Genomic DNA, 25,039 nt, shown 5'->3' with positions numbered 1-25,039 from the left:
TCATGGGGGTATTTTGGGCAGGAGACAGAAAAAGAAGTAAGAAAGTGAGATAGAGCGGGGAGACCACAGACATATCAATGAGTGGATACTAAAGAGTGAAGAAGATGAGATGAAAGCTGTGGGAAGACAGAATTATGTTTTATCCTGGCTCTGTAAGCATGTGGGAGGGGAGGTAACTAGCTGCTCATGCTCTGACTATACAGCGTTGATGCTCACTTTAATTAACAGGGAGTGCAGTACTTAGCATTACCTGTAGCACCTTGTTCAGCATCCTGTCTTTAAGATACCTCAAAAGACTTTAAGGTACCTCAAAAGACTACTGGAACTTGCAAAAATTACAAAAATGTGACATGATCACGCGTGACTCTTCATGAAAATCTTTGAGTTTTTAAAGATTAGAGATCAAATTTAAATCCTGACTCATGAGGTTTTGATCTTTCAGCTCTGCACTTTTTTTTGTACTAAATAACTGCACTAATTCAGGATATTCTTGGATATTCTTGTTATCCAAGTGCATGTCTAACCCCCATTTGAATCCTAATAAATTTCTTATCATGAGTAGCATGATTGCTCTATTTATGTAGTACATTAAATATCAATTTTCATAATTTTAATAGATATTTTTAATTTTTCATTTTTATACTTCTAAATTTGATATGTTTAAGCTTAGCTGTTTTTATAGTCAGTGCATGTTTCTAGTTTACTTACTCTGTTAATAATTTAAATATATTTTCTAGTGTTTGAAGCATTTCTCTCCTTTCTGGGGTAAATAATAAAAATCTATCTAGTCTCTTCATACAACAGGTTTTCTTGGCCCTAAATACTTGCTTTCTCTGAACACCCAAATTCCATAGAACCCATTTTTAAGATAAATTCCCAACCTCTGCACTGTAACCCAGCTAATGTATAGGGTCCAGCTATACAAATTTAGTAAAGATTATCCTGTCTCTTATTATTGTTGCAGTCCGACTCTTCAGCTTTTCTTATCATAGATGCCCATTAAGCAGAAATCTGAAGTGATCTATCTGCAGTAGTCCTTAAGGACCTTTTCCTCCAGCTAAGGAGACAGGTTTATTTGGATTTTTCTGCAGTGTGCATAGTTCAGTTTCTCTGCATTCTGCAACTGCTTGTGTTTATTCTGTCTTCTGCTGTCACAGTGTAAATTCAGCTGGTACAGTTAGTTATCTTCTGCTGAACTCTTTTTCTTCCAGTCCTGGTTTAGCCAAAATAAATTACCATGTGTCAGCTGAATGTTTCTCTATTTGGCTCTTCACCTCCAGAGTTTCAGATCGTTAGTAATTATGTTATTAATAAAAAGTATTAGTAAGTATAATACTGCCTCTTTTGAACTAATAGGGAAAATTGTGTATTACATAAGTCATGAGTTAAACTGTCTCTAACCAGGTAGTGTCACCAGCTTTCTTCGCTGGTCTTCAGCATTCATAGCCAGGATGTTTTAGGCAAGCAGTCTCTGGTTTTCCAGCTCTGGTTGCTAAGACCTAACTGTTTTTTCAGTTAGTTTCATTTAGAATACTTGGTTCAACTAGAGCAATTACTGATCTTTTCTCGAAGTGTGTGGGGGGAAGGTGTCCTCTCCTGACAAGATGGAAAGTAGTGGGGAAGCAAGGAGAAATGAAAAGCGTGCTCCCTTTGCTCCCATGTGCTGTCCATGCCCTGGACACTTGTTCCCCACCAGGACACTTTCAGATCACCATCTCCAATTCATAACTCCTGGTGTGGTGGCTGCCAGGGAAATCAGTGCCAGGGTGGGACACTGCAGATGGGGCAGGAGGAGTAATGAAATGCAACATGGGGAAGGCTTGGTACTGTAGGAAAGAATGGGATTATTGTATTTGCATGGACACAAGCTATTCTTGAAATTCTTAGAAAAATTATAATATCTAGACTAATATGCAGTGAATTTACGATTAATTTCTTTCATAACCATTTTACAAATATATATGTATAGGTAGAGTATTATTTATCTCTGAGCATTTGTCAGACTGATACTTGGTTTATGTGGCACAGAAATCATGGCAACAGAAAGAAGCATAACAAAATTCCAGTGCTTAGAAAATTTAATTTCCTTTTCAAAAATATTTGTATGTTTTCTTTCATTGTTTTTAAGGAAAATCAGGTTTAATTCCTCTCCTTTTCGTTTCTCAAGAGTTTCTAAACTGATGTCGGACTAAATACTTGATACTTAAACATTTCAGTGTTCATACACACACACCAAAGCTCACTTGAACAGTCACTTTGAATACTAAATATACAGATTTTGATTTGTATACATTGACTGACTTTCTTTTGATGTAGGATGCTGCTACTACTTTGAAACACTGTTTTAGCTTTGTTGATTAGCAATCATTTACTGTAAGACAGGCATTTCATATTATGCTCAGAGTTGAGGTGTGACTGTACTGCTTTAGGCAGTACAAAGGGTGTTCTCTTACCTGTAATACTGAAGCATTGCATGGAAATGGCAGTACCCCTGACTTCATGTTTGAAATGAAATGTCTTGAGTGCAGACATGATGCCACCACCTGTGTTGACACTTTTAAGTCTTTTCCTCCGTGGGGCCAGTAAAGCTGAGAGGGGCATTTCCGCTTCTTTCCATCTTTCTTCTGATCTGAGCATCCTCTGCCTCCAGGCCCTTTCCCAAAGCAGAAGTGTTCTACCAATTGTTTTACACCAGCTCTGAAGAGAGCTGTGCTGCCTTAAGATAGGCAGAGGCCTGAGTAGGTTGGCAGCCCAGGGTGGTACACAGAATTAGTGTTGTGGCTATGGAGGTAATACTTATTCTTAATATTTGGTATTTGGAGTTCTGTATATTACAGTGGTATTATTATATCACCATTGGGAACATTTCCTCGTATTTTGAAGGGGTTTTTTTATATCAAATACTTCCATATAAGTAGTTAAAGAGGAACTGAAAAGTGATGTTCACAGATCAGTGCAGAATTTTAGCAGTCATTGCACTCTGCCTACATGCATGGATTTCAAAGTTATGCAACCTCTTTTTATAGAGTTTTGTGTTCTGGTGATCTAGGTTTGCTAAGTTACTGCTTAGAAATATAAGCATATTAGGAGCTATAAATGATACAGAACTTAGGTCATAGCAAACTACTGTGTACCTCTAAAGATAAAAACATTTGCAGTAAGATTCAAGTAGAAGTGACTTCCATCTGTGTGTATACTGACTTTAAAACTACTGGGTAGAAAAGGCTGAGTTGCTGTGATGTAGAGCCATACACACTCTGGTGTGTATGGCATGGAGATGTTGCATATTTAGTTCAGACAGAAGGAACGCTGAAAACTGAGTGCCCAGCACAGCAGCAATTGTTATTGGTTACCTGCAGACTGCAGCTGGGGGGAGAGGGAGGGCTGTAGCAGGACATTATCGTCACCTTGGCACTGAGGGCGTGCCCTTCCTGACACACTGCCGGTCGTTATTCCAAATTGCAGAGGTGCTAGGTCATCACAGTGTCATTGCTCAAGCAGGTTTTTTAGGATGAGCAGAATGCATATTTTCTGATCTCATGGTTGGAGGAGACTGGGCCTGTTTTTCAGAAACATTACACACAGAAAAATCAACCTGAGGCAGACACCTGGCATGAAAAATATTTGCCTCAATGCTAACAGTTTGGCAAGATTTAATAAGCAAATTAAAACAGCATGTAGTGATGGGAATTCAGCTGCAGTGATTGCTACCAGATCCACCAAGAATAATGGACTTGCATACCAACCCAGACTTACAACAAATATTGTGATTGTAGGTAACTAAATGACCATGGAATCTGGAGCAGAGAACCAGCAGAGTGGAGATGCAGCCGGTACAGAGGCAGAAACCCAACAGATGACAGTACAGGCACAACCACAGATTGCAACGTTAGCCCAGGTATAAAAATCATATGGTGTAATAGTTTTACCTAATGGATAATATTTTTAAGAGGGATAATGTCTGCACACGGGCCTGAGAGAAGATTCCTTTGATACCATTCTGAAACAGGTGCGATTTATGGTTCCTTTAATATTTGTCTTCATATTTTTAAAGCAGTAGAGATTTTTAACTTCCCATCACACTAGGCTGTGTTAGTTCTGAAGAACTGTGTGTATGTAAATTGTGTAATGTTAACACAATAACGAATGAAAATATTTCTAGCATTCTTTACCACAACCACTCCACTGAAAGGTATTTTTTTCAGTTCATGTAATTTATGTCTTTTTTATAGTGACTGGATTGTCTTGGTGTTATGTTTTCTGTTAAAAGCTTGGCTATAGTAGTGAGTTTAATTCTGAAGAAAACAAACTGAAAATATAGATAAGTAATGTAACAAGTACAACATCTTATCAGATAGGATAAGCATTATAATAAAGTGGAATAACCTGGCATTTGACAGCTCATGTTATCCTGTTGTCTCCAGAATTTTACAGAACTGTTGGCTATTTAGAGGTACAGAAGTAGATCATTTGTTATCCCCAGCTTATTTTGGAGAGACAATAAATGCAATCCCAGCTACATCTCTGATTCTGAAACCTAGTTTCATTTGTGGATACACTGATGGTTGACAGAAGCAACTCCATTGTATGAGTACAAAATCTATTTGGCTCTTTTCTGTAACCATTTAATTTTAAAACTATTTATAGTCTGCAGAGAACAAACAGGTATTTTAGATCTCATAGTTTGCAGAACTGAGTGTCTTTTAAGTGTCATAAATGTTAAATCACTTATCATTTTATAAATTATTAGTGTCTTTTTAAAGTTATTACACCTTTTGGTAATCCAGAGATCGTACACTTCCATTCAAATGATAGTGTAGGGATTGGAGCTGTTAAAATGCACAGGGTGATTTTGTTGGGTGAAGCTGTAGTGTGAATTTACAAGCCACCAGCTGCCCTCCACCAGCTTGCCTCTTTGGGCAGTTTTCTCACTGTCTAACTTAGGCACAGGATGTAGGTGGTGTGAATAACACTTCAGTGTGAACTGAGTGGAAGTAGTTTATTTCTCATGCAAAACCAGTAAACTGCTTCTCACTTGATATGCTTTGAGTCCAAAGAAGTAAGAATCTTTTAAATTTGTATGCTAACATACTAACCTCCAGGGAGCTGAACTTACAAGTATGTACTGGCTTGAATGCACTTTACTTGGAAAAAATTACCGCAGTACTTCAATGAGAATTTTTTCCAAGTAAGAAAAAGCTATACAAGTATGGTTAAAATCCATGTGAACCACTACGTTGTCATTCACTGTACTATTTGCACCTCAGCGTCTCCCCAGTTGTTTGTGGAGGTGATACAACAGTCTAAACATAATTCCTTTTGTTGTTCACATCAGTGTTACATTATTATATTTTTAATTTATGAAATGGAAGTGTTTGGCCTTAGGGAGTGCCCTCAGAGGCTTAGCCAAATCTAAATAACTAATTATGTCAATTTAATTCCTTCATTATCTCTTGTAAGGTCACCCCTCTTGCAAGCTTAGTTTAATTGCTGCATTTTTAGTGAGTTCAGGGTAGTTTCAGAGTCAAAAGGAAACTCGTCCCAGTTCCACAAGGTATGAGTCAGAGACATCTGCGGAAGTTACACTCTGCTGTGGGCTTAATCCAACCACATTGGCCTCCAGTTGATCAGCTTTGCCAAGGACTGTTTAGTCAGACAAGAATTATTAAAAAGGTCGCTTGGTAAAGGAATATAATTTGCCAGAGGAAAGTGCTCGTGTTAATCCCAGCCCTAGTTTCTCTCAGATGTGAGTTAAGTACCACCATGTAATGCTGCAGCTGTTCTCCTGAAAAAGGAAGGTAAAAGCAAACAAAAATTGGTGGATTAGGGAGACATCTGTGGAGGAGAGAGGTCTACATGTAATTCCCTTTAATTTTGTTGTTAAACAAGATTTCATTGTAAGTGGTGAATGTTTATGGAAATTCAGATATCAGCTGTTGCAGCTTTTTGAGAACCACGTGTTCACAGGGACAGCAGAGGATTTCCTTCTGCATCTGGTACATAGCAGCTATCCCTTTGAGATTAGGTAGGACAGCAGTGCAGCTCCTTCTTGCGCTGGAGCTACAGGGATTGAATGTTTTTAAAATGCTGTTGAACCCTGGAGGATTGTTAAATTTTCCAAACTTGGGTGTCTAGAAGAAGGCTGGCAAGTCAGTGACCCGTGACATGGCTGGGGCCTGCCAGAGCAGCTCCCACTTGCCTGCAGTCCTTCCCTGAGGGCTGTGATGTGTATGGGTACGGCAGCCCTGTCCTTCAGGAGCCCCCAGCCCTGAACACGTGCATCATGGCACCAGACAGTTGCTCAGTACTGGATGTGCACCAGGGCAGTGGTCCAGCCATGCAGCAGCCTTGGTGCATGGCACTCCAGCTGCCCATAATAGTAATTATGACCTGCCAGAGTGAGACATGAACAGCTTTGTGTGGGTACTGCTGTGCTCAGAGCCCAAGCCCCTGCGCAGGACATGCTCACCTACCATGCTGAAGTCATTGGTGTATCCCTGTTGGCAGAGCTGCTATGGCTGCGGGTCCGTGCTGGAGAAACACAATTGTGTTCAAGAACTGAGAGTTTAAAACATGGGCAATTCTTCATCAAACTCTTAAGACTAGAATTTGTATCGATCTGTTGCACCGAATCACAATAACTGCCTACAAAATACTTCTTTCCACTGCAAACTCACTGGCTTTCTGTCTGAACACATGGTCGCTTTTCTTCATTTAAATGGACTTTACCAGCTAATCAATGCAGTTCAGTCTGTTGAAAGTCTGAAATGTACGATTCCCTAAAAAATTTAACTTCTGACATCTGGCAGACACTTCTCATTTTCTTGAGGGAGAACTTAAAATACCTCCACTCCCATATGTTTCTGCCTTTGACTCAGCAGTGTCTGTAGGAGTACACCCAAGTCCTAGCAGAATCCAACTGAAGTAAATGAAAGATAATAATGTGTTTGTTTTAGGTTACCTGAAGATAGAAGCAGTTGTCAGTGATTTTACAAACGATGTTTTAAGCCTGCAGAAATTCTGCATTAGATTAATTTGTAAAGTAGGTCAGGTGTTGGGCTTAGGCATTTCAGGGGGTTTTATATTATGCTGAAACATTTGGGTCATCTAACTGGGGTCTAGAAGAGACAGTTTTTCACCAGAACATGTACTGAAATAAGGAGATTTTGCAATAACCTAATTTATGCTCGATGTCTCCTCTTTGCAGGTATCTATGCCAGCAGCTCACGCAACGTCTTCTGCGCCCACAGTGACCTTAGTTCAGCTGCCCAATGGGCAGACGGTTCAAGTGCATGGAGTAATTCAGGCTGCCCAGCCATCAGTTATTCAGTCTCCACAGGTCCAGACAGTTCAGGTACTGACTGAAGAAATTCCTAGTACGTGAATAGGGCCTTTGGAATAGTCCTATCATTGCTCTGGTTTCTAATGTGTTTGTGTCCTGGATTGTGTTTTTGCTTATATAAAATTTAAGAGCATGTTGAAGGCAAAATCTGTACAGTTTTTGCTGCTCTGTGACTTTTTTCCTGTTCTGGTTTAAGCACTTTTCACTGTCAAACATTGCTGAGTTTCATTTATCTCTAGAATTTGTTTGGTGAGTTTAACAGCTTCATGGTTTATTTTACAGTATTACTCTACTTTTTCTCTCTATCATATTTTCATACAACTTTACTGAGTAAGAGTTCGTACTATTCTGAAGTGAACAACAGCGTGGAAATTTTTTTTTCATAATATAATCTTTAATATTAATGAGGCTGGTATTCTGGGATGAGAGTCTTTGCTACACAGAAAATATTTGCATTGGTCTACAAAACAGATGTCTATATGTTAATGGTGCTTAAAATACACCTATCAGTCCTTACATAGAAATGGTTTTAAAATGTGCCTCTTAAGCGTTTTGTGCTTTGTAAAGTCTTTCCCCTCTGGAAAGCAAGGCAGGTGATGCAATATGATGAAGTAACTTGAAGACATAAGAGACAAGTAGTCTGAAATCTTTAAAATCTCTAACTTTCTTTTTAACCGCTTGAAGCTCGGTGTTACTGAATGCAGAAATTGTTTGGCATATAGCAGCTACACAGGGCAAGGACTGTACACTATTCATTTGCTATTAGTACACTGAGCTCAAAAAATGATTAATTTTAAAGAGCAGACATTGTGACTTTTTGATACAGGTATTCAGCTGGGTATTATTTGAAAAAATAAGGCATGCATAATTTAAAGCCTAGGCCATTCTGATAATAATCTTTGTTTTTCCTTATCACCTTCAGTGCTGAGTTTGTGGCAGGCTCTACCCTCCTCAGCCATTGCAGTCAAAAGTTTAGAGTTCTAATCTATCAGAGGTGAGCAGTTTTTAGATAAATGCAAATGTTACTAGCCCAGAGGTGGAAGATAAGAGACTGACAATGAAACAATGCTTGGAACTCACCTGGTTCAATGCAAATCTAGCATGTTTTGATACTCAGAGCCCAGTAGTTCACAGTCAGCTTTGGACCTGTTCAGGCCTTCTATCTGATAACTGAGATGTGGGTGCCAGCAAGATTTTTGAGCCTCTAGGAATCTTCTCTACAGTGCATAAAATGTCAGGCTGCGAGCTCTGTTTCTCACACAGGCATCGCTAGCTTTGTCATGTGACTGTGGTCTTTTGGAAAACAGTATCTGTTTTTAGGTATTGGAGGTGGTTTTATACTTCTGGCACACTTTGAACTTAAAATTATTTAAATATGATTGATATAAACATTTTAGCTTTCTTACATTAACATGTCTCCTTTTTTTAGCACAGATGTTCAGAATTGCAGCACTACATTATTTTTTAGCATCAAGTATGACATTTTCCTGACAATTTCCCCCCCAAAAGGCAGTCTTTCTCTAAGATATCTACCCCATTATTTATAATTTGTATTTCTCAACTTCAGTATTTGTTTCCAAACATTTTTGCTCTCTTAATTTGATTTTAGTTATTATCTCCCTAAATTTTACTAAAAAATCTGTCTTTCTTTACTTACAATGGATGGAAACAAAGAATTGTGGAAGGCAAAAATGTATGGTATTACTGTTTCTATTTTCTTATTGGAGTATTTAAATTATAAAGGACATTCTCATGGGTAGATGACTGACTATGGTCATCCTTTACTGGATCTGTTACTAAGCCGTGTGTTCTTTATGTTCATTGCCTAGATAGAAGCACTGTAGGATTACTTGCCTTGTAGTGTTTTTCACAGGATGTCAACATTTCCTTGATATAAAGACATTGGAAGTGTCTTGTTAAATTTGATTGCTGTTCTTATTTACAGATCTCCACTATAGCAGAAAGTGAAGATTCACAGGAATCAGTAGACAGTGTCACAGACTCACAGAAACGAAGAGAAATTCTTTCCAGACGACCCTCCTACAGGTACAGAGGTTAAAGCAGAAGCATTTTGCTTGATGGGTGTGTTCACGTGGGGAGACAAACAGTGTGATTGTATGAGTATTTTTAGGTTGACCATTTAACTGAAATCTTCTAAATATCTCCTGCAATGTCTTGGAATTGGAGTATGGAATATGTCCATGGAATAGGATGTAAAGAGATCAGCAGATAGAAGGAGGAGGAAGAAACCTCAGGTGTCACACTTAGTTAAGACAGAAGTGAGCTGAGAATATGCTAATTGCCACATTTGGGGAACATTGAAGTATCATTGTGCTAGGTGCCTTAGAGATAGCTTTAATGAGTACTTAATACATGAAATACACCAAAGCTTTGCAAGAAGTGGCTTCTGTATAATCTCTAGTCTGCAGAAAATCAACTGCTAGCAGCAGTCAAACTTAGTTCCTTTCTCCCATGGGACTTTCAATGAACATGTCATGTTCTGTGTCTCAGAGAGAATTTCTACTTGAGCAAAATTGTTTAAGAAGTCAGGGTATGAGTTGAATGTAGTGATAGGCATCTAGTGTCTTTAGTTATCATGGCAAATACCTCTGCAGCAAAACCAACTGAGGTGCTCCTTCACATGGTGTTAGTCATATGTTACTTGATTAATTAAGTCTTTGTACAGCTTTTTGGGCCTGTACTAAATCCCATTTTCATTATTAAAATATGCTAAATAGCATTAAGGAACAGCTCTGGAGTTCAGTAGGTTTTAAATGACCTGTGGATTCTTGCTGCTTCAGAAAACTCAGATGCTCCTCTTTTCTTTCTGAGCATAGCCTTAGGAAGTACAAGCTAGGCTCTAGGCCTGAGCATATCTCAACCATGATATTTTTTTAGCACTTGGAGATTATTTTCTATCTTCTCTGGCTGCCTTCAAGGCTGTTCTGCTGAAGGTAGTGAAAATAATTGCTGAAGATCCCTAACCACGATGGATCTGGGAAAATATTTTTATTTGTGAGGACCAGTGTTGCTAACTTCAAGGCTGCCATAGACTCCTCGCAGTCTGTTTCTTCAGGGAGACACTTGTTTTTACTATATATGGAAGAATGGCTGTATATGGTGAGACAACAGAGCTAAGTAAACAAGCAGCAAAACTGAGAAGAGGGTACTTGTGCCTGGTGACTTCTCATTGAAATGGACTCCTTTGCATGCACTGATACCACAGCACAGCCTTTGTCTTCCAACCAGATCCTGGTGATCAGCAAAACTTTGTAACTGTAATATTTGTATAGACAGCTCAGACTCTGGCCTGGTGTAGGTAAAGTCAGAAAGGCTGATCCAGATCACTGCTGTGTTCAGTGACTTCCCAGCTGGCATTATTCAAGCTGCTTGCCCAGAGACAACATAGGTGCAGATATTCTCACAGAATTGAAAGCTGTATATACCTTTTCCTCAGAAACTTCACTGTGATTTTACTACTAAAGCACATCATGTACTCCCCATGTCAGTTCATAGCTGCTATGTTTGTAAAGCAGCCACCTTACCATTTGTCTAAATCCATCTTTATGATGGCAAAGGTAGGTTTTAACCACCAGGTCACACTGACATGAGCTTAAAAAGTGATTTTTTTATCTTTTTGAGGTTTGTTCTGCCTCATCCCTGGTTTCTCCATATTTTTTCCTCTGTTTCATTCCCTAGATTTTCTGGTCTAACACCTAGATTGCAAACTCTTCTGGGTGGGAATTTTTTATTTGTCCAAGTGGTGCTTGGCACAGTGGAGTCTTTGTGCAGTGCTGGGGTTCTTGCACGTACTTGCCACTTTTGCAGTGGCAAAACTCTGTTTGTCAAGCTGCTTAGCAGAATGACTGCTCTCCTCAGATAGCTCCATACACATGTTCTGGCTCCCACAGCTTTAGAAGCCGTATATAAGAAATTAGTGTTGTCTTGGAACTTGAGCTCTGCAGCTGTGTTTGCTTCATCCCACAGTGAGTTCTAGTGACAATCCACTGGAAAACATATGAGGAGCCCTTTACCTAAGCAGCATTTTGGCAGTGACATAATAGAAAATGCCAGCAGTGAAGAGGCTTGACAGTCCTCTGAGGAGGGCCAGTGTCTGATCTCAATGATGCAAATTGCAGTAACTGCTATGGTCAGTATACAGTCACGTTCAGTAGGGCCTGCAGCAGTGATGTTTTAGCAGTTTTGGCTTTGGATGATGAACTCATGGAACTAATTAAACAGCATTTTCTTTTCTTTACCCATGCTAATCTCAGAACTTTCTCAGGCAGGACACCTGTGAACATAACTGCATAACTGTGTGACTGGGTATTGTCTCCCAGGCAGGTGTTGTTATGAACCGGTTGTTCTCTATAAGCATTTTGCTACCTTCCTTTGTACTCAACTCTCTGGCTGAGGCATTTACAGTCTCTAAAATGGAGCAGTTCCCCTAATGTAAGTGAGGAGACAGGGTTGTATGTCTTTTTGCTTTCTTTGGATCTTTATGTAGCTAAAATCAGGAAACGAGTAAAAATGGATCAGAGAAACATATTTTTAAGAAAAAGGTCAGGTTGTGATAGCTGTATCTTGGGTTTTGAGAAGCACAGCTGTTTTGTGCTGCCCATCTGTGTTTGGCACTTTGAAAAATCCTCTCCAATAAGAATTTGAAGGTAGTGTGTGTTTTTCATTGTGCACCCATATTTTCCTTGCTGGCTTACTGCACTTTACAATTTTCTCCAGCATTGTGTATCAATTAGAATATTTTTTCTCCTGATTTTTATTAAAATGTCGACAACACACTGTCTTTGCCAGAAAAATTTTGAATGACTTGTCCTCAGACGCCCCAGGAGTGCCAAGGATTGAAGAAGAAAAGTCTGAAGAGGAAACAGCAGCACCTGCCATCGCCACTGTTACGGTGCCAACTCCCATTTACCAAACCAGCAGTGGGCAGTACAGTATGTAGTCTGAATTTCTCAGTGGTGCTAGTAAGTGGGGATGAGAAGATGAAGAACTATTATTTCTATAACTGTTTGGACTAGGAAAAAGCAGGAGGTGAAAAAAAGATGGCTTTACTTTGACTGATAACCATGCCTTTTAAACACATTCCTATTGTAAGTATTCGAAAGGTTCAGTTAACATTCTGGGACTGTTTGCCACTTGGTGCAGCTAATGCATCCTGAAGCAAAATAGGAACTAACCATAATGCTATTATAAACTTCTTCACTTCAGGAACTAGATGAGCTTATTCAGAAATTTCTTTTTTTTCTTTGCAGTTTGTTAATACTTGTTCACAAAACTATAACCGCATTAATAGAAATGTCATTACAATCTATAATTACATTTTTAGAAAGTCCTGAAAAAATAAGAACTTTGACAACTTTATTTGAAATATGTAATGAACATACATTCTATGTTTTCTTTATTCACTGGATTTAATAAAGATAGTGCTTTGACTTAAAGGATTGAGGATACATCAGTAAAGATAGAAGTGACATGCTGTCTCACACAAACACCTACGGTGTTAAATACACAACAAGGAGGAAGAACTACTTGTTTCCATCTTTCTCTTAAAATGTCTTTAAATTTTTCTGTCTCTGTTTACTGCTTCACCACTTTGCCTAGTACCCTGCTTTATTTTATTGAAATGGATTTGGTTAATTCTGGATCCTATAACTGTAATACTTACAGTTAATTGTGCAGACACTGGAGATTTTGGGGGGTGTGTGTATATAGGAATACAGTGAAATTCTGTGGAATCACGAATGAGGGTTGATGTCCCAGTATACCTGCATAACAGAATTAGGGAAAAGAAAAAAAACCAGCAAAGTAAGACTGCTTGAAGGAAACTGGACCTTTAGGAATGAAAAAACTGATAAGGAGGGCCTGAGGAGCTTGTAGAGAAGGGGGGATACAATCGGAAGAAAAAAAATGACAAAGCAAGAAGAAAGTGAAACACAAGATGGGTTAGCAATATCAGCAGGGGAGACAGAAGGGCATAAAGCATGGAAGAGGAGAGGAATTTCAGATGAGAATAAAAAAGTAAGAAGTGAGAAAAAGACCTAAACCAACCAAGAAGAAAATCTTAACTAACAAATTAAAAAGTATTCCCTGGGGGAGGGTTGTAGGCTCACAAAAAATTGGAAACTTACTTTCAAAGCGTGATTTTTTTAATTAAAGCCATGTGTGTGATTTCAGGGTGTATAAGTGTTCAAGGGATTTAACTCAGATCAGTATTCTTCCATATCTAGGTTTAATACTGTAAGTTAATGAGTAAATTAGTGTCTTAAATGCTGTGTTGATTTTTTGTCTGCAGTTGCTATTACCCAAGGAGGAGCAATACAGTTGTCTAACAATGGCACAGATGGAGTACAAGGTCTCCAGACATTGACAATGACCAATGCAGCTGCAACCCAACCTGGCACCACCATTTTACAATATGCACAGACCACAGACGGACAACAGATACTTGTACCCAGCAACCAGGTTGTTGTACAAGGTGAGAAACTTCACAGCCAGTCATTCTGTATAACATTTTCTCCATGCAGATACAAGTTGCCAACTTAACTTCAAATGTGTCAGGAAGCAGATTTAACAGCTTTGACACGATAAGTCTCCAAAATTATTAAAGGAAATTCTGGACAAAGCTATTTGTCACATTTTCTTGGAGCCTTTCCCATTAGATTGATAAAATTGTAGATATTTTGGGTTTACTTCTTATAACAATGTATTTATTTTGGAGTTTCCATGCTGTATTTCCTGTATTTTTTTATGTTCTGCAAAAACTGATAGAGCTCTGAGTTCTCCCATGTCTGCAGCAATAGGAAATTTAAAGTAAAGCATTAAAGATAGGAAGGAAGGTTGTTTGATTCTAAACTTAAATTTATTAGTAATTTTTTCCCCTTTTCAATTACAAGTCATACTTTCTTCCTATTGTGACTTTTGTAACTAGTCACCAAGTAGTTAATCAGTGAGTCTTGGAATCATATAACAATTCAGAAAAGTGCCTTGAGTGATCATTTGGTCTAGCCCTTCATTTGTCAGGGCTACTTTAACTTAGATTAAGTTGTGGGGTTTTACTGTATTAAACTATATGGTTTGGTTTATTAAAAATGGGAGAGTTATTAAAATTTTTTAATTGAAAATAACAGAGAAAGTGTACCCCTGCTTTTATGATAGTAAAGCAGTTGATTTGAAAGTTATCCAGTGAAGAGTTTTCCAGGCATCAGTGAAAAGAGCAGAGAGAAATACTATTGTTGTATTGATCTTCTGGGTTTTGTGTTTTTAAGGACATGTGATTTCTTTAGGTGTTACTGTAGTTTTTTACGAGCTCAGGCAAAATTAACACATTCCTAGATTACAATAAAGAAAAAAAAGAGAAGCCCAAGACCTTATTCAGTCTAGAGAAGTAGTGAAATTGAGTGCATTCAACTCTGTTGGGAGTAAATGCTACATTCCCCACCCATTTTTCTGTGCCAAATACTTACACATGCAGTTTCTCCTTTTGCAGATAGGCATTTATAGCATAGCTAGAAATAGTGTTTGCACCATTCTTCACTGGAACTGCCCGAAAACCAGAGAAGTAAAAGGGAGAAAGGGAGAAAGAAGCACAGCTATACAGCCAGACAAAGCAAGTTATCAAGCACAAGTAAGGACTTCTTCAGCCGGAATGCCCAAAACCTTGCCTTTGTTAATAAGCTAAGACTGAGGCAGCAGTGATCACCCAGATGGTGGCCACCCCTCCTGTGCTGTGGCCCAGAGTGCTCAGTTGGATTGATGACGAGGTGCTGTTCGCACCACATGTGACAGTGCTGTCACCAAACTGACATCATGTTTCCCTGTGTCTCTCCAGCTGCCTCAGGAGACGTGCAGACCTACCAGATCCGCACCGCCCCTACCAGCACCATCGCACCCGGCGTGGTCATGGCGTCCTCCCCAGCGCTCCCCACGCAGCCGGCAGAGGAGGCCGCGCGGAAGAGAGAAGTGCGCCTAATGAAGAACAGGCATGTACATTTAGATCACTTCCTTTTTTCCAGTCAGCTCTGCACAGAACTAGTGTCAAGCTCTAAGAGTCCCGATCTTTCTTAGTCAAATCATTTCTGAAGAATTTGCGTTTATTTTAAGATGCAAAGCAAAGAAACACTCATCAGCTAATGCTGTGTGTTGTGACTATGAAACCTTGACTAAAGGTGTCAGACTCATTCTGTGAGGTGTGTGAACTTTTTGTTGCCAAAGGAAAAAAGTAATTAGTGAGAGACCTGTACAACTGCAGATATGTTCTTACAAATGCCAAGGTGAGTTGATTTTTTTTAATTAATACATTAATGTAGTTTCCTTTCCTGGGTTCTTTCCCTTAGCCTTCTGCATGCATTCTCCTTGCTGCCGGCCCACCTGTGCTCTTTGTGAGTGTTTTCTTGATGGTCTCACTTGTTTTAGCTCTTGCTCTTTAGGTTTTCTCCTCCAAGGCCAGAAAGGCTCAAGAAAAGGCTAAACGAGCAGCTACTTGCTTCTCCTTTTGAGTGAATTCTTGTGGAGCCAGTAGTGCAGCAGAGGAGCTGAGAGACAGAGACTTGCTTCTTGTAGGATTTAATGTATTAGGAGGAACAGCTAAGCTTATAGAGCTGAGAGCTGGTGGAAGTAGCAAAGGAAGGGAGCAGTAGAGAGAAGTTGGGCATGATGCTCCTTAGGCCTGCTGTTATGGGACAGGGAAGGGATGGGCCTGAGCTTGAACAGTTCACAGCAAGCTTGAACTCTTATCCACAGAGCACAGATTTGAGCCTGTATGTTACACTGTGACACTGGGAATAGAGTGCTTCCCTCCCTTCTGAGGAGGGGAAGCCCCATTCAAGCCTTGTAAACTTCATCTGTCAGGCTGAAAAAACCCTATGGTGTTGTACAGGTTCGTTTATCTTCTGTAGATTGCTGTGCTGTGAACACAATAGAAACTTGCATGAGCAGTCCCAGTGCTTATATGTGGGGCTTTAATGAAGTAAATAATGCTGAACAGCAGAGTTCACTTTTTTAAAAGGTTTTTGTACAGATACTGATACCAGTGAATAGTAGATATCACCCTTTCAGGCTCTGCATTTGAGAAAAATTTAATTAGAATCACAGAATATCCTCATTTAGTCAGCAGTCTTATTCCATTAAAAGAAAGCTTTTGTGTTCGTGAAAGCCAAAAAAAACAATGGGGAATTACCCCACTTGAGTTAAATTGACAGCTTTTGCAACAGTATCACGTTTCATGTGGTGCTTTTAGCCTGCCTGCGTGGTAGATCCTTGCAAATCTAGGCTCCATAGCAAAGCAGGGAAAAGAGATAGAGAGGCAGATGGTGAGGTGGCACTTATTGAAGGATTATAGTGTAAATATTCATAGATATTATTGTGCAAATTTTCGGTATAAATTTTACATTTTTAAAGCTCTCTTGTAATTCATTATAACTCTGGCTGTTCATAATGAACCACACAGCCTTGAGGTGGCTTAATACACAGACTAAGCTGGCACAAAAATCACAAAAAGAAAGAAAATGTTGTCACCCAAGGAGGCATGTTAATAGTTTGCACTGTAAGGCAATTCCTGATACAGTAGTACTTAATCTTTTGGTAACAGCACAACATTACTTAAATTCTAAATATTACACATGACCCACTGAAGCACTGCAAGCATGTGAAATTGTATTTGTAGGAGTGACAAATGGATACCTGAATACTTTCAAGGCTTACAAACTGTGTTTTCTTCATCCTGTCTCATTTGTGGAGCTGAATTTCAAAAATTGCTTTAGAGGTTTCTTACCAGTTAGGTCCTGGAACACATTCTTTTTACCTACTAGTACCTAGTACTACAGCTACTGTTTATCTCATAAGGGGAAGAACTAGGTTCAGTTTTGTCCTCTCATTTCCCAGAACACTGACTGTGTCACCAGTCTGTGTAGTGTTTGCAATGAAGGGACACACTGACTGGTGTTGAAGCTGTTCTGCTTTGCAGCTAAAGGTTCAGGGCAAACAAGTGTGTACATTTCCATGTGTCTGCAGTGGGCTGCTTGAACAAGTAGCACTGCAGGAGTAGAGCCTTCTGTCTGGGCTCCCATCTGCCTGTGGCATTTAGCCTTGTGCTTGCTTTGCACGTTGGTTTACTGTTGCTGTGCAGGATAGCTTCTGCCTTGGTGTTCCTGCCTTCAGGATGCTCAGCAGCACATTAATACCTTTCAGCTCTTTTCCACTGGTGTTCTTAGTATGTTATCAAGTTACCTACAGGCAACTCAGTCTTTACAAGCAAGGCTTAAAAGTTTGACTTGAGATCTTGAGATCTGCTTTAGCACATTACCACTGCCATGTTCTTGGAACAGCCAACAAGGACTAAAGAATTATATGATTCCTAGTGACTGGTTATTTTGTGATATTTTTATTTGAGTCTTTTATAATGCCATTGCAGAGATGCAGACATTATGATTAAAATGAAATCATTGCTCGAGAGCAACTACATGAATATTCTAAATACAGTGCTTTTTTACACCAGTTGAACATCCCGTTGGACTACAGCAAAGGGAAGAGTTAAAGACTGTAAAAAGAATAATAGATGATAATAAAATCAATTAAATTATTGCAGCAGCAATTTGACTAGCCTAAAGGCTCTAATGTAAATCCTGCAAGCAGAATTTTGTCATTGAGTAGGATCCTTTTCTCACAGAAACAGAATTTTATTGGTGCTGTCTCACTGGGATCTGCATGATGGAATGATATGTGAAGCTTGATTATACATGATTTGTGAGGAGCAATTGTTATGAGTTCAGTGTTTTTTCCTCACTTGCATTTCTTAACAGTACCTCCATATTCTGAAAATGGCACTACTAGATAAAGGTTTGACCTGAAAACAGTTAAGTAGCTCATGTCTGCAAGTGATTGTTCTGGATTTGAATGGCCTGTTTTGCTTTGCAGAGAGGCAGCACGTGAATGTCGCAGGAAGAAAAAGGAGTATGTGAAATGTCTAGAAAATCGAGTGGCTGTGCTTGAAAACCAAAACAAGACACTGATTGAGGAGTTGAAAGCACTTAAGGACCTTTACTGCCACAAATCAGATTAATTTTGGATTCTCATTTTCACTTGTCCAGAATGGGATAGAGACTGGTTCTGGCTATACCCAGAAAGACAAAGTAAACTTTTTATTTTCTAAACATTTCTTTTTTTTCTATGCGCAAAACTGCCTGAAGCAACTACAGAATATACTTCATCTGTGCTTTGCATCAAACTGTGAATGTTCAAGTACTTGCCTCCACTTCTCCCCTTACAAGATGAATTTCATCATCAATCTCAGCGTGAAGAAGAACAGGCGTCTTTCTCGTCTCCCCATCCTCTTCAAGGAGTAACAGTGGTCCCTTGGGAAGTTACTGTGGGGAGGGTCCTTTTGCAGTGATGTCAAGAATTTGTGCTGAGCTCTTTCCATTGCCTTAGAGACAGAACCACCCCAGCCTCCTGGTCCAGCACTCATGGTGCAATGAATAAGCAATGGTTGCCAAATTGGTTTCACACACTCATTATGAACTACACAAATACACAGCTAAGCAGCATGCCAAATGAAAGGCTTCACTGGCACATACTTAGTGTGGAGATAACACCTTTTTCAAACTAGCCCAGGAGGGGCTTTGATTTGTAATCTGTTAAGCCCTCCTGGACTAGTAAAACCTTCTCCATACCTCGGAAACAAATGCATTGAAATGAGCTTCACTGGTCGGTTGTTGCTTCTCATAGCTTATGTGTGCAAGTGTGTTCAGCATTCTGAATGCACAAAAAGCAGAAACCAACTTCATAGGATATAGGTTGGAAGATGATATTTGAATGGGAAAGGAATTCAGAATAAAAAAGATACAATAGTGACGTTCTGAAAACAGTAAGCAAGTGTAGCACATGGAAGCACTACCTATTTGTATGCAGAACAACTAAGAATTTGAAGCCAACTCTACATAAATACTCCCTGATGACAGTATGGTCTGTGTCCCAAGTCCTCTCAAGCAATGAGGTTGTTTCTATCTCCCTAGCACTGTCTTATGTAATGGAAGTTATTGTACTCGATGGAAACATCGGCCTGGTTTCCTAAATTCTTTTTCAAACTTGGAGGCTGCCTTCCATATGTAAATTAAATTGTGGTTATGACAACTACTGAGAAAACCTCAAATACTGAAGAGGACTTTAAACACAAATACTCCTGCTTCACTGATTCTTCTAGCCTGGCCAGGTTAGCTAAATTCTTAATTCATTCGGGGTATTTTTTCATGTAAAGGGTCCGATTTACTGAGTAATTTATTCCTGCAACTAAAATTACTCATGTGCCTCAGATGTTTGCAAGATCAGGTTTTTTGTGTGCACTGAGGAACTGTGATCTTTCCCAGATTTATGTTGTTAAAAAAGGTAGTTCACGTTTAAAAACAACTGTGTACTGAGCATTAGGACTTCAAAAGAATCATGCTCATAAAGAACCAAAAAAGAACGTCAAGAAGTTGTCAAAAAGAATGTGTAAAACAGAATCATGTGCAGTTGTTTACTGGGCCTTTGAAGCCAGTCTCTTGATATGTTAACTTGGGTCATTTGATGGAGTAAGTTTACTTTGCGCTTCTGGTCAAACTGTTATGTATAGAAACATATGAATAAGGCTCTGGTCTGTACTAATGCCTTGCCTAACAGAGTATTAGTTAATATTTTTACCCATTCACTCTGTTTTTAAGTTAAATTTCACACACAAGCTTCTTAAAGGTTATACAATCAGTGTAATGTTATAAGAAAAATATTTGGAAGGCTCTGGGCAGTTGAGTCTCAAACACCTAAGCAGTATTAAAAGTTGATGATTTCTCATTTGAGAGCATTCCGTTTCAAAGAGACTTAATTTAAAAGGAGCAAGGTTAAACTTACAGCATTATTGTTAACTTCAGAGTTATCAAGAGTTTCAAATTAAATTTGTATTTCAAGAAGAGAACATAAGTATCAGAAATATGAAAGAATTCATTTTCATAGGTTTTGAGAGGTTTATAAATGGTCTATTTTTATCTGCCATAGAGAGTTGATTTTCATGTTTTTATTTAATGGGAGATAAATTTATTAGTTTAGCAATGCAAATTTAAGGAAGACCCCAAATTCTCAGCAATGCTTGTATAAAAATGATCTGATTCCTAAAGTGATCGAATAGAAATATATGCAACGGTTACATTTTCCGGAAATAGTGCTGAAGTAGAAATGTTGATAATGCAGGAGTCTTTCTTCTAAAACATGAAGGTCATGGTGGCCTCATTTACAATTACGTGGAATGATTCCTCCAGCTTTAAGAAACATGGAAAAGGCTGTACATGTCAACATTAAGGCTGGTTTTTTTTGCAGAACATCTGTTTGCAAAAACGTGAGGTTTTGCTGTGAACGGGAATGAGGTGAACTGTGATCTGAGAGCTGTGTCTGGTGGGTAATGCACACTGTCTAGTGCTTGCTGATAGTCACTGGGAGCTGAATGGACATGAGAGCCTAAAACGGTACCCAGATGGAGTTCTCCTAATACAGGGTTGGTGCAAATTTGTGCAGCAGTGAGAGGAGAACTGTGTTACCTGTTCGTCTGTGTGTGTTCTGACAGTGGCCTGTAGAGTTATTAGTCTAGACCTCATTAGCAAATAATGTTTCACTAAGAAAAAGATGTTATTTTAAAGTACATAGGGATCTGCTGGAATCGTTATTTTTATTTATGCTGCACTGAGGATTTAGGGATGTAAATTTATTTAAAGGAAATCTTAAGTGACAATAATAAAAAATTTATTAGACCAAGTACAGGGCTGGCTAGGCTACCCCATACATGCTTTACTGTTTATATTGACCCAAAAAGGGAAAGAATATGACACAGGAATCCATTCCTCTGTTATTTACCAAGTAGTGAGGTTGGGGTAATAAGCTTCTATAAACTAAGGCCATTTGGAAGTTTTGGAAGACAGAAATTATGCTGGCAGGGGGGAAGGGTTAGTTTTATATCTCACGATTGTGAGTTTTCAAGAACTGATAGCCTGTTTTACCTGAAGAGAGGGTTAGAAAGGGCTAGATCCATTATGTTCATAATAAACAAGAATTGGTTTGAAATATAGTTTTTGTAATGTCATTATTTTGCAAAACAACAGCACCAATCAGGCAGTTAAGATATTGTCAAAGGTGCTCTTTTAATTTAGATATTCTTGGAAAATACATATGTATAATATATGTACATATATATATATATATACACAGTATATAATCTACAGCTCTGAGAGCTTTTAAGTCAGGAATGCTGAGTATTATAGTATATGGAGGTCAGAAAAAAATTTTTACTTTTCTGTGTGTGTCTGGGTGTGTGTGGATGTGTGCGCGTGTGTGAAAGCCTCCCCCCACCCCAGGAGCTCTGGGCTGCGTTATTCTAGCGCTTATTACTGATTTGTTTTGTTCTGTTTCTCAGTTACCCACTATCAAGAATTTTATTTCATCTTTCATGGCTTTTGTGAGGTTTGTTTTTTTTTTATTGATGGAGATTTTTGAAATTACGTAAACAGTTGTTTCACAAGCACCACCCCCCCCAGAATAATTTGCTTTTGTGCTTTTTCTCTTTGGCAGCTATATATCAAAGGCAAAACATTTGGAGAGGTTATTAAGGTGTTATTTTCTAAAGGAACCACTGGTAAGACTTCTGTTTTCCTCCCGAGGGTAGTGGCGATGCATTTTTATTTAAGCAACTACCAGCATCGGTAGTTGCCGGCACCGTGGCTTGTACCCAAAAGCACAATTTTAGCCTGTCATGCTCGTCAGGGCTGTACAGACACACCTGTAGGTTCTGGCTGTCCTGTAGTTGGCGTTTGCATTGTAGACCACTCTCTACTCTGGTACTTGTAAGTTGGTCAGAAAATTGGAGGGGTGTTTGGAACCATTAAGAGGCTCAGGAAAAAAAAAAGATTTACTAAGGAAAAACAGCCCTGATAATTTCTGACCTAAACTTGTACCACAGGTTTGTTTTTTCTAAATCTGGGCTTCCAGTAAACTGCAGCTGCAAGTAGTCATCTGTTAGCTAAAAATGGCCCCTGTTTTTTTATTTTGTTTGGGTTTTTTTTAATTTACAACAGATAGACAGTGCTTTTTGTAGGTTAAAAGACAAGTCTCCCCATCAAAGCAAGTTCAGTATCAGTGGTTGCAAGTCTGTGACAATTCGTAGAGGATTTCATTGGTTTTCTTAGACCTTGTTTTTATTATTTTTTCACCTGAAGCTGGTTAGTGATGTAACATTTGCCAATGATCCAACCAAAAGGTCATGTATTTATTTTTGTTACACTATGTTCTTTGTAAATGTTTAATTAAAATGTGCACTTTTAAAAAACAAAACAAAACAAACCACAGAGAGCAACAGAAAAAAATTTGAGATCAATTGGGTTTGCTTGAGAAGCTTCCTGGCATAATCGTGCTGCCTGCACACAATTCACTCCCCTCCCCACAGCAGTTGACTCCTTGGCTAATTTAACTTGCGGATCAGCACCTGGTGCCCAGCAGGCATTGCTTCAGAATGGCAGCAGACCCGAAGGGGCAGCACTGAAGGCTGGAAAGAATCAAGTGTGTGGTGTCTCAGAGCAGTATGCACAGGATGGATGTGAAATTCTTTTCAGAGTAGAACTAGTTCAGTGATCCCGTGTGGGAAAGGGAGGTTAATTTGGAAGAAAAGCTGAACTGTTTTTCAGCAGCTTTATTCCCCTTTTCTTAATTTGAGATTTGTCTGCAGATTTCACAAGCTGCATTCCAAGAAAATAAATTGAAAGGCTTTCCAGTTCTGTGACACCAGGAAGTAAAGGTACATTGACAAAGTGTCACTCTGCTTTAAAAGAAAAGCAAAGCACACGCACCTTTCTTTTGCAGGAATGATGATAATTTAGCTGTAACCCTGAAATCTGTCACTGTGAACAGGCTTTAAAAAGCATACAGTACATTGATGGTTCTCTGTAGTCTGCCTGGAAACTCTTTTTCCTGAGCTGTGTAATTTGCTAGCTGTAAAAGACACTGATTTTGCAAAAGCCTGAATGTATTATGAAGCTCAGTTGGTCTGGAAGGAGCCAGACTAATGAAGAGAGGGTGCTGAAATCTACCTGCTGTGTGCTTGTGACAGATTCAGGTCTGTGGATGGATACAGCTAAAGTCTGTACATCTCTGGGGAAAAGGGACCAGATCCATTTGGTAAAGAGGGCTTGCATTTCAAGTGTTTTGCCTTGGAATGTGTTTTTTAAATATATTTAAGCTGTGGCCTGCAAAGAGATGTGCTTGGACTAGTTTGCGTGGCACATATTGAAGACAGTGACCTGTTTGCTCTCTGGCACTGCAGGTGCAGGTTTGTGACTTGCTGTGTGGTGAGTTCAGGGTTTGCTTTCCCCAGGGAAGGGCAGGAGCTGTCCTGGCATCTGTGTGCTGGCAGGGCAGGGGACAGGGACAGGCTGTAATGACCCATAGTTGGTGCACTCCATAAGCTGAGCATTTACTGTGCTCACGACTTGGAAGCAGTTGGTTCGCTCAGCCTCGGCTGCGTATTTCTCTAAGTTAGGGGATAGCTGAGTGAGAGCATGGGGGAGGAAAGTCTTGAGACAGTTATCTGAAAATGGCTGCTCTTAAGAACTGAGGATGTTCAGATGCTCTCCACAAGTTGTGTTTTAGCCAGGTGCCACTCCATTTTTTTTTTGTGTGTGTAATTACATTTATTTATATTAAAACATTAATTTTAAAAAGTTCTAGAACTTCAAGTTTGAATGAGATTTGAAACTGTGCTGCTTATATGGACTTCTTGGGATGGGGAACAGGGCAAGAAGAGGTGCTTGTTGGCAGCCAGCCCCTCCATAGACTTGTTCCCAGATTGGTTTTTCACTTCAAAAACGAGTTTTTTCTACTCTGGATTTATAATTTGAAATTGTTTTGGAACAGTGTTTTTCAGGGAAGCTTCCAGAGCGAGGGTTATTATTCTCCCTTTGTAATGTAAGCTGGAAAGAGTAAGTTCACCTCATCTGCATTTCTGATTCTTTACCCAAACCATGTCAGCACAGAACAGGGTATTTGAGCTTGACTCCCACATACTTGTGGAAGTTAAAAGACTAAATGAAAATCCATTTTTGGGGGAAGACAAATTCTTTTTTACATCTCCCCAGAAACCTAGAAACATCCCTGTTGTGTTCTGTTTTTGTTTTTTTTTTTTACTTATTTTTTGTGCTTTATCTGTGTTTAAAAAAGTTGTACTGGGTTATAATGCATTTTATTAACACTATGTACATATTAGCTGCTTTGTGTTTCAGAATGGTAGTAATTGCTTTGTATATTAAAGTGATTCTTGTGAATTTGTGAATTATTGTCATAAAGAAGTGCTTTTTCTTACTGTAACCTTTGTGGTATAAACTGTCATAACTCCCTTTTTACACAAACATTTATGTGCAGTCACATAAACATGCTTTAAAAAAACTCTACAAAGTCTCTTTTTTGAGCAGGGTGTTCTATTCACACTAACTTAGTAGCAAGTGGTAGCTAGATAGGGATGTGGTGTCCTTTCATGATCTGTGGCCTGTTCTAAGTATTCGTGAGGTATTCTCCCCAGGGAGTAGGCTTTTTTAATCTTGATTGAATTAGATGAGTGAGAGGTTAAGTCCTAAAAAACAAAGTTTCTCTTCCACTTCTGATATTTTTAAACCTGCTTTTAGG

At 39.0% G+C, this 25,039-nt stretch overlaps 1 protein-coding gene across 1 annotated transcript; it reads left to right on the top strand.

The window, feature by feature from the left end:
* Nucleotides 1-3,781: 3,781 nt before the first annotated feature.
* Nucleotides 3,782-24,803, top strand: CREB1 (cAMP responsive element binding protein 1). Its single transcript, XM_008931093.3, has 7 exons — nucleotides 3,782-3,898; nucleotides 7,208-7,354; nucleotides 9,288-9,388; nucleotides 12,152-12,294; nucleotides 13,653-13,835; nucleotides 15,189-15,339; nucleotides 18,272-24,803. Exons 1-7 carry the CDS (start codon nucleotides 3,785-3,787, stop codon nucleotides 18,414-18,416), a joined length of 984 nt encoding a protein of 327 aa, XP_008929341.1. The 5' UTR covers nucleotides 3,782-3,784; the 3' UTR covers nucleotides 18,417-24,803.
* Nucleotides 24,804-25,039: the final 236 nt, after the last annotated feature.

This window comes from Manacus vitellinus, unplaced genomic scaffold, assembly GCF_001715985.3.
Source record: "Manacus vitellinus isolate BGI_N305 unplaced genomic scaffold, ASM171598v3 scaffold_20_pilon, whole genome shotgun sequence".
Taxonomy (NCBI): Eukaryota; Metazoa; Chordata; class Aves; order Passeriformes; family Pipridae; genus Manacus; species Manacus vitellinus.
This window is presented reverse-complemented; position numbering and strand designations above follow the sequence as displayed.